Below are 14163 nucleotides of genomic sequence, written 5' to 3'. Positions count from 1 at the left end.
AAGGCATTATAGGAGAAAATTTTGAGCTGTTAAACTGGCAAATGGAGGTTTCAAAAAGTATTGAATAAAAGGGTGCCGTTAATTGTGGCCAATGTGTATTAGAGAAAAACATTTATTTCATAATGATATTTCCCCCCATTTTAAATTCTTATTATCCAATGAAAGGTTAGATTTTTGTGAATTTTTTAAATAAAATATCAAAAGGATTAACAATGCAGATTAATTTTCACAGCCTTCTTTGTTCATATTTACCAAGGGTGCCGATATTTTTGGCCATGACTGTATATGCAGTGTTGAGCCGTGACCTCAGATCTCAGGAGAAAACCCTCAGCGCATGGGCTAGGAAACATTATTATCTCTGTAGCCACCGCTTGACAACAGTCCCTAATAGCTTGCACAGAGCTAGTGCAAGGTCACGCTTGTCGCAGTGTGTTTTTCTGTGATGAAAGAGCGTCTTTGAGTGAGTCATCACAGGCGGACGCCGAAGGCATATTTGCTGCTTTTTCATAAGTTCTCTATTCCCTTGTAGAGGAACTCTTAACCTAGTATGGGAAACTTGCGTCCTCGCTGCGACTCTACCTTTCTAGATGGCTTGTTCGTTTCCTTGATCATGTGTTAACTTTAGAAGTGTATCACATCTGTGTGGTCTGAAGATGACATCACTTCCCAAGGCCCTCACAGATAATGATGCTGGCAGTGGCTTTATTTGCATATGCCTCCAGCTAGCGTTGCAATTTGGGCTTTGGTGGGATCTTGTGTGTTTTATCTGCTTTTGATGGGGGAATGGGGTCCTTTTATAGAAGTCCTACTCTATTCCGCACACACATACACAGTTGGCTTGTTTCAATAGTTTCAACAAGCCTCAGGTTGCCTTTATTACTGAGACGCCTCATTTTCGGCCAGCTTTGCTGATAGCTCACTCGGTTGGTGTCTACAACTGTCTGTACTTACACAGTAATACCTTTTGTGTATGTGTGGAGAGGACTTAAATCCGAAATGATATGATTTAGTAAACATTTGGGTCAAAGAATGTCTATTTTATTAACCCTGAGTATGTGTCTTTAAACATGACATAATAGCTCTGTTCCAACACCTAGTGAGCTGCCTTGCTGTCTACTGTCATATTAACAAAATTTTGGCAAAAATATCGCAGATAAAATAAGCTCCATTGGTTATTGTAAATAGTGTAATGATATATTAAGAACAACTCCCACAGAAGTTGCTTTAAGATCAAGAAGCGGTCAAAAAGTCAAATTTGTGCAACCAATTTGAACCTACTGCGAAATCTTTTGCTGTTACTCAAAATTCCAGCTTGTTTGGATTCTTATTTAAATGACTGAGTTTTGACAACGAAAATTCGTTCAAACTTTGAAGGCCTGTTTAGACCAAGGTTAATACATAAATATACCATTTTAAAGGGACAGTTCACACAGAAATGAAAATTCTGTCATTAATTGCTCACCCCCATGTCGTTCCAAACCCATAAAAGCTTTGTTCGTCTTCGGAACACATTTTAAGATATTTTAGATGAAAACCGGGAGGCTTGTGACTGTCCCACTGACTGCCAAGTAAATACCACTGTCAAGTCCCAGAAAAGTATGAAACACATCGTCAGAATACTCCATCTGCCATCAGTGGTTCAACCGTAACGTTATGAAGCGACGAGAATACTTTTTGTACGGAAATAAACGTTAGCAGATGGAGTATTCTGACGATGTTTTTCATACTTTTCTGTGCCTTGACAGTGTAATTTACTTGGCAGTCAACGGGACAGTCACAAGCCTCCCGGTTTTCATCCAAAATATCTTAAATTGTGTTCCGAAGACGAACAAAGCTTTTACGAGTTTGGAGCGACATGGGGGTAAGTGATTAATGACAAAATTTTCATTTTGGGGTGGAGTATCCCTTTAAGACCTTCATTCATCTTCAGAACACAAATTAAGATATTTTTGATGAAATCCGAGAGGTTCTACGTCAGAACGTTGTCTCCTTCATAAGCAGCATCACACATGCAGCGTCATACTTTTGTGAACGTGTGTCGAAGACTGACACAGAAGAGAAGAAATTGTTGAATGAAGTCATAATTCTTGTTTTCTTTGTGCACAAAAAGTATTCTCGTAGCTTCATAATAGGGCTGCACGATAAATCGCATACGATTATCATGCACATCTCGTTAGTAAAGCTGGTTCTGTGATTAGTAGCAAATCTCCATCACATGCATTCAGATGGAGTGGCATTTAATACACAGAGCCGTAGATCACTGACAAGCTACGCAATATCGTGTTCACAATCAAAGGCGATTAATCTGCGATTATGAACACGATATTGGGTAGCTTGTCAGTGATCTACGGCTCCGTGTATTAAATGCCGCTCCATTTGAATGCACGTGATGGAGATTTGCTACTAATCACAGAACCGGCTTTACTGACGAAATGCGCATGACATTTGCATGCGATTTATCGTGCAGCCCTACTTCATAACATTGCGGTTGAACCACATGGACTAATTTAATGCTATCTTTACTACCTTTCTGGGCCTTGAACATTTCAGTTGCGTTGCTGTCTATGCAGGGTCAGAAAGCTCTCAGATTTAATCAGAAATATCTTAATTTGTGTTCTGAAGATGAACAAAGGTCTTAAGGGTTTGGAAAGACATGAGGGTGAGAAATGAATGACCAAATTTTCAATAAATTTTCATCTTTGGGTGAACTATCCATTTAATAATTGTTCTAGTTCTGTGAGAACAGCGAAGTCCACACCTTTACTATTATATAACGATAACAACATAAATGAACCAACCTTCACAAAATTAACCATGGTTTTACTACAAAAGAAACCAAACAAACCATGGTTACTATAGTTAAACTATGGTAACCACAAAGTAACCATGGTTTTGCTACACTAACCATAGTTTAACCATGGTATTTGTCGTAAAGCTGTTGTTATATAATTGGTAATCAGTACGCCACTTTTAGTAAAACCCATGATTAAATTTCGAAAGGGATAATGTTGGAATCATCAAAACAATATTTTTTTCGACTGATAAATAACAAAAACATTGAGTAGGAGACTCAACTTACAGTTGGTTCCAATAGAATTTAACATTAGCATGTTGCTAAGCTAACAGAGTTTACTTTAATAAGGAACAAATGCATTTAAACAGAGTTTTCATACTTGCTGAAGTAATGGCTGAAATGTAGCTTGACAAATAGCATGCTGGCATTGTACATAATTGACCAATCATGATGTGCAAGAAGGCGGGAGAGCGAGAACTGTCAAAATAATGTAAATATGCATACATATAATGTGTGTGGTCTGCAGAGATCATTTCAAAAGCAAAACAAAACCAAAACCAGACATTTTAGGCAATTTAGAAATCCTAGCCAGGACATGTCTGTGAAAAAGAGGACTTATGGTCATCCTAGCATAAAATTACAGTAAAATGTAATGAGCCGATATCCTTAATAATTAAGCCAGTTTCAGGATATATGCTCTCTGAGCGAGTGGTAGATGTGAAATTGATGCCATAATGCACTTGGGAGTGTGGCGCTTCATATTTTATTTAGTTCTCTCATTTCTTTCATTATTTCTTCATCAGGTGATGTGATTGTCTACATCAATGACATCTGTGTTTTGGGCACCACCCATGCCGATGTGGTGAAGCTTTTCCAGTCTGTCCCCATTGGCCAGAGTGTCACCCTGGTGCTGTGTCGAGGTTACCCTCTCCCTTATGACCCTGAAGACCCCTCTGCTAGTTCCTCCATGCCCCCTTTGGGCCTAGTGGATCACCCGTTGCTGCTCAATGGAAGGAACAACTATGAAAATTACATGGAGTACATGTCTTTGACTGGACGCTTAGTACCTGATCACGGCGAGGGCCTTACCCCACATCCCCATCCTGGAGACACACACCTGGATGGCTCGCAGCCTCCATCCCTGACCACACCGGGACCCCCACCCGATGACAGCGTCTCCATGGCATCCTCCTCAGGCGCAACGGCCGGTGCTCAAGTGGCCCCTGAACTTCTGAGTCTCACTATAACCAAAGGCACAGAGGGTTTCGGGTTCACCATTGCCGACAGTCCCACAGGGCAAAGAGTCAAACAGGTGCGCTGATATGTTACTCTTTGAACAAACGTTTTAATATCGGGGGTCTCAAACTCAAATTAAATAGTGTGCATATATAAAACAATGGAAAAAAACATTATATCTATCTATCTATCTATCCATCTATCGTTCTATCTATCTATCGTTCTATCATTCTGTCTATCTAAATATATGTTATTTGTTATTTTAGAAAACAAATTATGTATTTTTTTTTTTTTGGAAAATGATCAGTTATACAGTATATATTTATATATTCATATATCAAGCACGATATGTGTCATAACTGTTTCTATACATTTGGATCAGGTTCTAGATCTATCTATCTATCTACAGTCATGGCCAAAAAAATCGGCACCCTTGCAATTCTGTCAGAAAATGCAACCCTTCTCTCAGAAAATTGTTGCAGTTGCAAATGTTTTGGTACTCACATGTTTATTTTTTTGTTTGCATTGGAACAACACAAAAAAACAGAGAAGAAAAGTCAAATCTGATACAATTCCACACAGAACCCAAAAAAATGCACTGGACAAAATTATTGGCACCCTTAACTTAATATTTGGTAGCACCCCCTTTGGAAAAAATAACCGAAATCAATCGCTTCCTGTAACCATGAATGAGTTTCTTACACCTCTCCACTTGGAATTTTGGACCACTCTTATTTTGCAAACTGCTCCAGGTCATTCAGATTTGAAGGATGCGTTCTCCCAGCTGCTGTTTTGAGATCTCTCCACAGGTGTTCTATGGGATTCAGATCTGGACTCATTGCTGGTAATTTCAGAACTCTCCAGCGCTTTGTTTGTAACCATTTCTGAGTGCTTTTTGAAGTGTGTTTCGGATCATTGTCCTGCTGGAAGACCCATGATCTCTGTTTGAGACGCAGCTTTCCGACACTGGCCACTACGTTGTGCCCCAAAATTCTTTGGTAATCATCAGATTTCATGATTCCGTTCACACAGTCAAGGCATCCAGTGCCAGAAGCAGCAAAGCAACCCCAAAACATCTTTGAACCTCCACCATGTTTGACTGTAGGGACGGTGTTCTTTTCTTTGAAGGCCTCATTTCTTTTTCTGTAAACAGTGCCATGATGTCCTTTACCAAAAAGCTCTACTTTTGTCTTATCTGTCCACAGTATGTTCTCCCAGAAGGATCGTGGTTTTGTCTCACAAATTTTGTCAAACTCCAGTCTTGCTTTTTTATGCCTTTGTGTCAGCAGTGGTGTCCTCCTGGGTCTCCTACCATCATTCAGATGGTGACGGATAGTGTGAGCTGACACTGTTGTACCCTGTATCTGCAGATCAGCTTGAATTTGTTTGGAAGTTAATCAGGGTTCTTTATCCAAGTAGATTTTTTAATTTTTCATTAATTTTGCTCTTCCGTCCACGTCCAGGGAGGTTTGCTACAGTGCCATGGGCTGTAAACCTCTTGATGATATTGTGCACAGTGGACACAGGAACATTAAGATCTCTGGAGATGGACTTGTAGCCTTGAGACTGTCCATGTTTTTCTGGCAATTTTTTCTCTCAAATACACATACAACTCTTTACACTTCTTTCTTTTCTCCATGCTCAGTGTGACACACAACACAAAGGTTGAGTCAACTTTTCTCCATTTGAACTGGTTGCAAGTGTGATTACTATATTGCCCACACCTGTTACTTGCCACGTGTGTCTAAATACAAATTACAGGAGCATCACATGCTTGAAAAGCAATTATTTCTTACAATTTTGACAAGGTGCCAATAATTTTGTCCAGTCCATTTTTGAGTTCTGTGTGAAATTTTATCAAGTCTGACTTTTCTTCTCTGTTTTTTTTTGTGTTGTTGCAGTGCAAACAAAAACAATAAGCACGTGAATACAAAAACATTTGCAATTGGAAAAATTTTCTGAGAGAAGTGTTGCATTTTCTGACATAATTGCAAGGGTGCCGATATTTGTGGCCATATCTATCTATCTATCTATCTATCTATCTATCTATCTATCTATCTATCTATCTATCTATCTATCTATCTATCTATCTATCTGTCTGTCTGTCTGTCTATCTATCGTTCTATCTATCCTTCAGTCGTTCTATCTATATCTATCTATCTATCTATCTGTCTGTCTGTCTGTCTATCTATCGTTCTATCTATCATTCTGTCTATCTATCTATCTATCTATCTATCTATCTATCTATCGTTCTATCTATTTATCTATCATTCTATCTATCATCTAAATAAATATGTTATTTGTTGTTATTTTAGAAATATGATTTTTTGGGGGAAAATGATCAGTTATATATATTTATATATATCAAGCACGATATGTGTCATAATTGTTTGTATATGTTTGGATCAGGTTCTGGAGCCGCAGGGTTGTCCGGGGTTATGTGAAGGAGATTTGATGGTGGAGATTAATCAGAAGGGTCTCCAGGGACTCAACCACACACAGGTGGTGCAGCTGCTCAAGGACTGTCCAGTGGGAACAGAGGCTACGCTTGTCATTCAGAGAGGAGCAACAGCAGGTGTGCACATTTCCACCCTTCATTTTTAAAACCAAGTTCGTCAGAAACGTGCTGAAGGTTGCCTGAAATCTACGTCAGACCTTGACAAAGTACAGTGTTCACTGAAAATTGAAATTTCTGTCAGTATCTACTCACTCTATATGTCTTTTTGTTTCTGTTGAACACAAATGGAGAAATTGAGGAATGCATACACTGCACTTTTTCAATACAACGATCGCCTATGGCTTCCAAGGGCTGTCCAAAGCTCCAAAACCTGCATGTTCCAAGGTTTCAGAAGCCACGACAGCTTTGTGTTAGAAACAAACCAAAATTTAAGTCTGTTTTTTATTTAAAAAAAAGAAAAGAAAATTGTTTAAATATGGATGTTACAAAATACTTATTTTTAAATTAGTACATTTGCCTCAAGTTGGGCATAAACACTGATGATAATTATTTAAAGATCGCAGAATATCATTTTTGGGTGAACTTTTACTTTAAAGTTTTGCCTGAAATGCTGAAAGTAACTTTGTACGCTTCAGTGCTTCAGTTTTTAGTCTTTTTCTAAGCGCTCTGAACTTGCCTTAAGCTTTGATTCAGCAAGATTTTGAAATAGAGGAGAGAAACATTCCTATTATAGACTCCTAGATGTGCTTTGCCTCACAAACTAACCAGTACATCTCAATTTCTCAGACTCGAGCTGTTTTCTTTCAGAATAACTGAAGCTGATGAGCTGTTTTTGGGCAATTTTAGCAAAGTCTTTGCAAGATTGCACACTGTATCATCTTTTGGCAAGAGCTGGTGACAGTTATTAGCATATTCAGACTGGAGCCAAGTTAATCTACTAATTCCATGCGAGTCCACTTATCGGAGTGCTTACTTTCATTAAAATGTCCGTGCAGAGCATAGTATTTTATCACCCTTCTTAATTAGGATATTCTCAGAATGAAAATGAATGAGGCAATTAATAGAAACTATCTTGAAGAAGGCTACAGTCTCTCCATGTGTACAGTAAACCTGATATGTGTTCTTAAGACGCTTGTCTGTTCCTCTAAACCACTATCAATCAAGTAATTACGTCCACGCTTCCTGCCAATTACGCCGTGCGTCTGTTCTCACCTCCTCTGCGTGTTTCACGACTGTATCGAAGGCTACGGTCTTAAAGGACCTCTCAGCAACCACTCCAAGGCCTCTTGTAAGGGAGCGAGAGACGGTCCCGCGTGACTCACTGGCTAAGTGCGAGACCATTCAGTTTCCTGCCGGCGTTCTGCCAAGAGCCCGGTCAGCGCCGGCCATGTTCACAGCTCTTTTCCCCAGTTCTCTAATTAAAACACGACTCCCACACTGAGCTGTGGAGATAAACAGGCAGACGAATCAGAACGCAGAGTGGCTCGAGGGGGGCGGGGCGTTCGCCAAACAGGCCAATCAGAGTGTGTTGCTTCCCAGCAGGTATCACTGAGGGAATACTCTGAAATAGATGCTGATTGAGGAGATGTAATTTATTCTTGGTGACGTGAAGAGTTTATATTATCATAATTTACATAAATTTACATGAATATATCTATTTAAAGCAGCGGGATGAATAGGCAGATAAATGTTAAGACAAGCATAATTTCACACCAGAAAACAAGGTGAGAATTCTGAATTCAAAGACGGTAAATAGACAGTCTTTCTTTTGCGCTGTCTGCACAAACTTGCAGTGTAACCAGAGCCAGTTATATATTTAAGATTAATTCATTATTTTTTCAAATAATAAAAATAAATAATTTCTGAAATCAAAAAAACAAAAACAAACAAATAAACACTGGAACAGGATGCTGTGAAGTGGAATTGAGGACAATCTGACAATATGTATAAAATAATATTTTTGTTTAATATTTGTATTTTATTAGTGTTTAATTAGGACAAGGGATGGATGAAATAGCTAAAAAAAAATCTTAATATTTTGTCATTCAGTATATATGTTGATAATTCTTAGATATCATATTTTTATAAAGGTATTACTTGACTAAAATTACTGTTTTTTTTTTTTATCAGAGCACTGTTGTTATTGGAAACTGAAACTATTGAAATGATTAAGTTAATTGAAATAAAGCTGACCAAATTTAAAAAATGAGGTGAAAAACACCAAAAAAAATCTACATGAAAATTAGAACTTAAAACAGAAAAAAAAAAATTGCGCTAAAATTACTAACCCTGAAATAAACAAATGAAAACTAAATAAAAACATAAAAAACTAATTACAATGGCAAAAGCTCATAACAAAATTACTAAAACGTAAACTGAAATGAAATTCAAATGAATTCAAAATATTAATAAATATTATAATAATATATAAATAATACTAAAATACAAAGGGACCATTATTTTAATTAGCAGTTGTTGCAGATTCAAAAATGCTAAAAGTAAAAAAAAATCTAGTTGAAAATGAATCAAGGCTTATTTTCCACACTATTCATCACTAAATTAACAAAAGAAAAATATATTTATTTGATCTGCTTTTATTTATATGCACCATGACTACATAACATACATAAAAAATAAATAGCAATATATACCTACATGTAATCCTGCCAGCAAAATAATAAAGAATATATTCTGCAAATATTCAGTATTTCGCCCAGACCTACTTAGGACGAGTTATTGGATTGCATTTACACCCAAGTGCATAAATGCAACTTTTGCAATAATTTCACTACATTTATTTCTGTTGGAATCAGAAATGATCTCATTTGGCAACAGACTGCCGAGGGAGGTAAATGCAATAAGAAATGTATTTCTTATCTCCAAATTTGCAGAGTACTAAAAAATCATTAAGGAACCAAAATTATCCTTACGATTCCCATTTCTCTACCTTATTAGTGCAGCAGTCAGAGCACAAATCCACTGTCCGTCTCCCTCGCTGCACTTCTTTTATGAGGATTATTGACATCTCAGGTAGGACTGGACAGGCAGGTGTGAGGTGATAACTATACTCCTCTGACTCCCTGTGCTGTCTGAAATATCATCAGGGCCGTGGCATTTCAGCAGTGCAGATAGCTCTCTTACATCCTCTTGGCTCTATTCCATCTGGGTCTCGGTGAACTCAGAGCTGACAGTCACCCCGAATCCCTCGTGATTCCATCTAACTCACCTTTCAGACTTCACCTGAGAGAGACGCACGACATGAGTGAAACCCAAGGACGCATGAGGCCACTGACAGAACGTGGCATTCAACTTTGAAGTTAGAATTTTTTGAAGGTTATTTCATTGTGTAAGTCCGAATGCGGCAATAAAGAAATAACAAATCCTTGAAGCCTTGAACGAAATCTAGATCGAAGTTCTCTGCTTTTTCTTGTCCATATGGCTTCTTTTGTGATGCATTGGGGGAGGAGGAGGACTTGTGGAGTGGCACGACTGTGCACGTTTGCCCGAGGCTTTATGTTTAGCCCTTCGCTGCCAAGTCGTGTCCTGGTCATATAGCGTTTGATGTAATCCTGTTAGTTTAAGTAGGCAGAAAAATGCCTCACTCCCCAACAAATGCTCACATACACACATCCAGACGTTCACATGCGTGCACATTTTCATGCAAACAGAAGCACAAAGACTCGCAATATAGGCTGTGCAATTGAAAGAAACAGGTACGAGTCTAAGAAATGAAATGTCATAACTCATTATTCTCATAGCACCTCTGGCCATGATTTAATCACATTGCAGATGAATCTTAAACAAACCTTCATATCACAGACAGTCATATCACAAATGTACATCATACATTTTATTATATGGGGAACTCAGAATAAAACAGTACTGTGGTAATTCTTTGCATATTGTAAAAAGTGAAATGTGTGGTTGTAACTATTTCTACCCAGATGTATTTCTATGTATTTCTACCCAGTCTGACCATTAAAATGGATTTCTGTTAGTGTAAATAATGTAGTCAGAAAGATACTTTATTCATAATGTCATAATATTTTTCATTAATTGTTTTTATTTGAAAAAAAAAAGTTGTAATACATGTATTTTAGATGTAATTTGGTTCATTTATACATTGTTTTTAATATAAACACACTATTCTATATCCCTTTTTCTGACCCCATTGGCACTTTTTTAATAAAACAAGAAAAACAACATGTCAGTGGAGTCTGAAAAATAAACTTAATATCTAATGCAAATGTTTATCTCGAACATATACAGTATGTTTATAAATAAAGTATCTTGCTATAATGAGTTTTCTGATGCATTTACTAGAATCAGAAAATATCACTAATAAAAATTCATTTTTATTATGACAGAAACACTACAGTACTCTACATAATATATAATATAGCGTGAGTGTTATAATAATGGTAAAAATGCTCATTTCCATTTATTTTTCTCATAAGTGATCATAATCCTACATTTTCTTCCTAATTTCTGATTATCCTAATACTAATACGTAGACATGTTACTACAGATATGTGTCCGATACGAATGAGCCAGTAATGCTGAGTGATATACAGTGATATAGATTCAACACATATGCTAAAAGCATTTCTGGCCATTCATATTTCAGAATTATTCAGAACTGACTGGAAGTCAAAAATCTAGTTTAGTGTCTTCTTTCTCCTTTACGGTACTAAATACTGTTTGGCAGGCTCAATTTTAGTCTTTTTATTTAAGATGAGTTTGGCACCTGCTCAAAGCTAATGATGTAATTACCTTGCAAATAAATGCAATAAACTTTCCTCACTGCCTACAGGACAACAAAGTGAAGAGAAAAATGGATGAATATTATGTGACAATTATGAAAAATTACTCCTTAGATCTAATGATATTAATCATTCTCTTTCTTTCTCTATCAGGCCTCTACACACCCTGGGATCCCACAAAACAGGTAAATGATTTGAAATATTTGCTTTCTCACACTACTGTTTGTTTTTGCATGTTCTTAAACTGATCTTTACACCTTCTGTAAATTCAAAGGGTCGTGAAGTAAGGATTCAATACAGATTCAACCACATGACATTTGGTTCCATTAACAGTTCTCGCAAGTGCTTTCTTCCACTGGTATGGATGGAACGCCATAAATATGTAGATATTTTACAAGGTGGCGATTTTGAATTAATTTGTATTATGTAATTTTGTATGGACACATCATATAAATTATCCAATTCACCAGTTTTAGTGAATCAAATAGATGCAGTGCAACCAGTGTAGCCCGAACCTTGAAGGAATGACTCTTATGAGCTGATTCATTTTAATGAATCAAATACATACAGCACAACCAGAGTTGTCTGATTTCAAAACAAATGACTCTTCTAAGCCATCCGACTAATAATATAATATTTTAAAAATTATTTTTAATAAATCAAACACATGCCGCAGAACCAGAGTTGTCCAATTTCTGAACAAATGACTCTTAGTCGGTTCGTTGTAGTGAATCAAACACTGTGGTCTGATTCCTGTATGAATGATTCTAATGAAACATTCTTTTTTAGTATTCCTGTCAAACGATTAATCGCATCCAAAATAAAAGTTTTTATTTACATAATATATCTGTGTGTACTATGTATATTTATTATGTATATTTAAATACACACACATACAGTATATACTTTAAAAATATTTACATGTATTTACATGTATATATTTATATTATAAAAGTAACATATTTTTCTTAAATATATACAACCCGAATTCCGGAAATGTTGGGACTTTTTTTAAATTTGAATAAAATGAAAACTAAAAGACTTTCAAATCACATGAGCCAATATTTTATTCACAGTAGAACATGGAGAACATAACAAATGTTTAAACGGAGAAACTTTGCACTTTTATTCACTAAATGAGCTCATTTCAAATTTGATGCCTGCTACAGGTCTCAAAATTTGGCACTGGAGCAACAAAGGGCTGAAAAAGCAGGAAATTTTGAAAAGATTCAGCTGGGAGAACATCTAGCAACTAATTAAATTAATTGACATTAGGTCTGTAACATGATTAGCTATAAAAGGGATGGCTTAGAGAGGCAGAGTCTCTCAGAAGTAAAGATGGGTAGAGGCTCTCCAATCTGTGAAAGAGTGCGTAAAAAGATGGGAATATTTTAAAAACAACGTTCCTCAACATCAAATTGCAAAGGCTTTGCAAATCTCATCATCTACAGTGCATAACATCATTAAAAGATTCAGAGAAACTGGAGAAATCTCTGTGCGTAAGGGACAAGTCCGAAGACCTTTGGATGCCCGTGGTCTTTGGGCCCTCAGACGACGCTGCATCACTCATCGGCATGATTCTGTTATTGACATTACTAAATGGGCCCAGGAATACTTCCAGAAACCACTGTCGGTAAACACAATCCGCTGTGCCATCTGCAGATGCCAACTAAAGCTCTATCATGCAAAAAGGAAGCCATATGTGAACATGGTCCAAAAGCGCCGTCGTGTCCTGTGGGCCAAGGCTCATTTAAAATGGACTGTTTCAAAGTGGAAAAGTGTTCTATGGTCAGACGAGTCCAAATTTAACATTCTTGTTGGAAATCACGGACGCCGTGTCCTCCGGGCTAAAGAGGTGGGAGACCTTCCAGCGTGTTATCAGCGTTCAGTTCAAAAGCCAGCATTTCTGATGGTATGGGGGTGCATAAGTGCATACTGTATGGGCAGCTTGCATGTTTTAGAAGGCACTATGAATGCTGAAAGGTATATAAAGGTTTTAGAGCAACATATGCTCCCCTCCAGAAGATGTATATTTCAGCAGGACAATGCAAAACCACATACTGCAGCTATTACAACAGCATGGCTTCGTAGCAGAAGAGTCCGGGTGCTGAATTGGCCTGCCTGCAATCCAGATCTTTCACCTATAGAGAACATTTGGCGCATCATTAAACGGAAAATACGTCAAAGACGACCACAAACTCTTCAGCAGCTGGAAACCTATATCAGGCAAGAATGGGACCAAATTCCAACACCAAAATTCCAGAAACTCATAACCTCGATGCCCAGACTTCAAACTGTTTTGAAAAGAAGAGGAGATGCTACACCATGGTAAACATGCCCCTGTCCCACCTATTTTGAGACCTGTAGCAGGCATCAAATTTGAAATGAGCTCATTTTGTCCATAAAATTGTAAAATTTCTCAGTTTAAAAATTTGTAATGTTATCTATGTTCTATTGTGAATAAAATATTGGCTCATGTTATTTGAAATTCTTTTAGTTTTCATTTTATTCAAATTTAAAAACGTCCCAACAATTCGGGTTGTACGTGCATGTGTGTGTATTTACATATACATAATAAATATACACAGTACACACATATACTATGTAAACAAAAAACTTTGGATGCGAATAATCGCGATTAATCGTTTGACAGCACTATTTTTAGTGACTCAAAAACATGCATTCCCAAACAAGTGATTCAAACGTGTCTGTTCTTTTAAGTGAATCTAACAAATACAGCTTTTAACTAGGTGTTCATATGACAAAGTGTAAAGATGCATATTATGTGTTTTGTTAGTAGTATTTAATAAAAATGATTGAAATGTATGACCACATTTTTTGGGATTTTCATCTCTAAAAACATTTATAAGTTATAAATGTTCTCATACACATATGTACAAGTGTATACTGTT

General features: G+C 37.0%; 1 protein-coding gene and 1 long non-coding RNA gene across 2 annotated transcripts in view; one reads left to right on the top strand and one right to left on the bottom strand.

Annotated features, from left to right (window-relative positions):
- Positions 1 to 14163, top strand: part of magi2b (membrane associated guanylate kinase, WW and PDZ domain containing 2b) — a 119014-nt gene that overhangs the window by 80931 nt on the left and 23920 nt on the right. The window contains 3 exon segments of the mRNA XM_058767392.1: positions 3598 to 4106; positions 6440 to 6605; positions 11405 to 11436. Of these exon segments, the coding sequence (XP_058623375.1) occupies positions 3598 to 4106; positions 6440 to 6605; positions 11405 to 11436 (707 nt within the window).
- Positions 3659 to 8224, bottom strand: LOC131534495 (uncharacterized). Its single transcript, XR_009269362.1, has 3 exons — positions 7701 to 8224; positions 3884 to 4035; positions 3659 to 3794 (listed from the first exon to the last, which is right to left on the bottom strand). It is a non-coding gene; the product is annotated as an uncharacterized LOC131534495 (long non-coding RNA).

Source organism: Onychostoma macrolepis, chromosome 25, assembly GCF_012432095.1.
Source record: "Onychostoma macrolepis isolate SWU-2019 chromosome 25, ASM1243209v1, whole genome shotgun sequence".
Lineage (NCBI taxonomy): Eukaryota > Metazoa > Chordata > Actinopteri > Cypriniformes > Cyprinidae > Onychostoma > Onychostoma macrolepis.
This window is presented reverse-complemented; position numbering and strand designations above follow the sequence as displayed.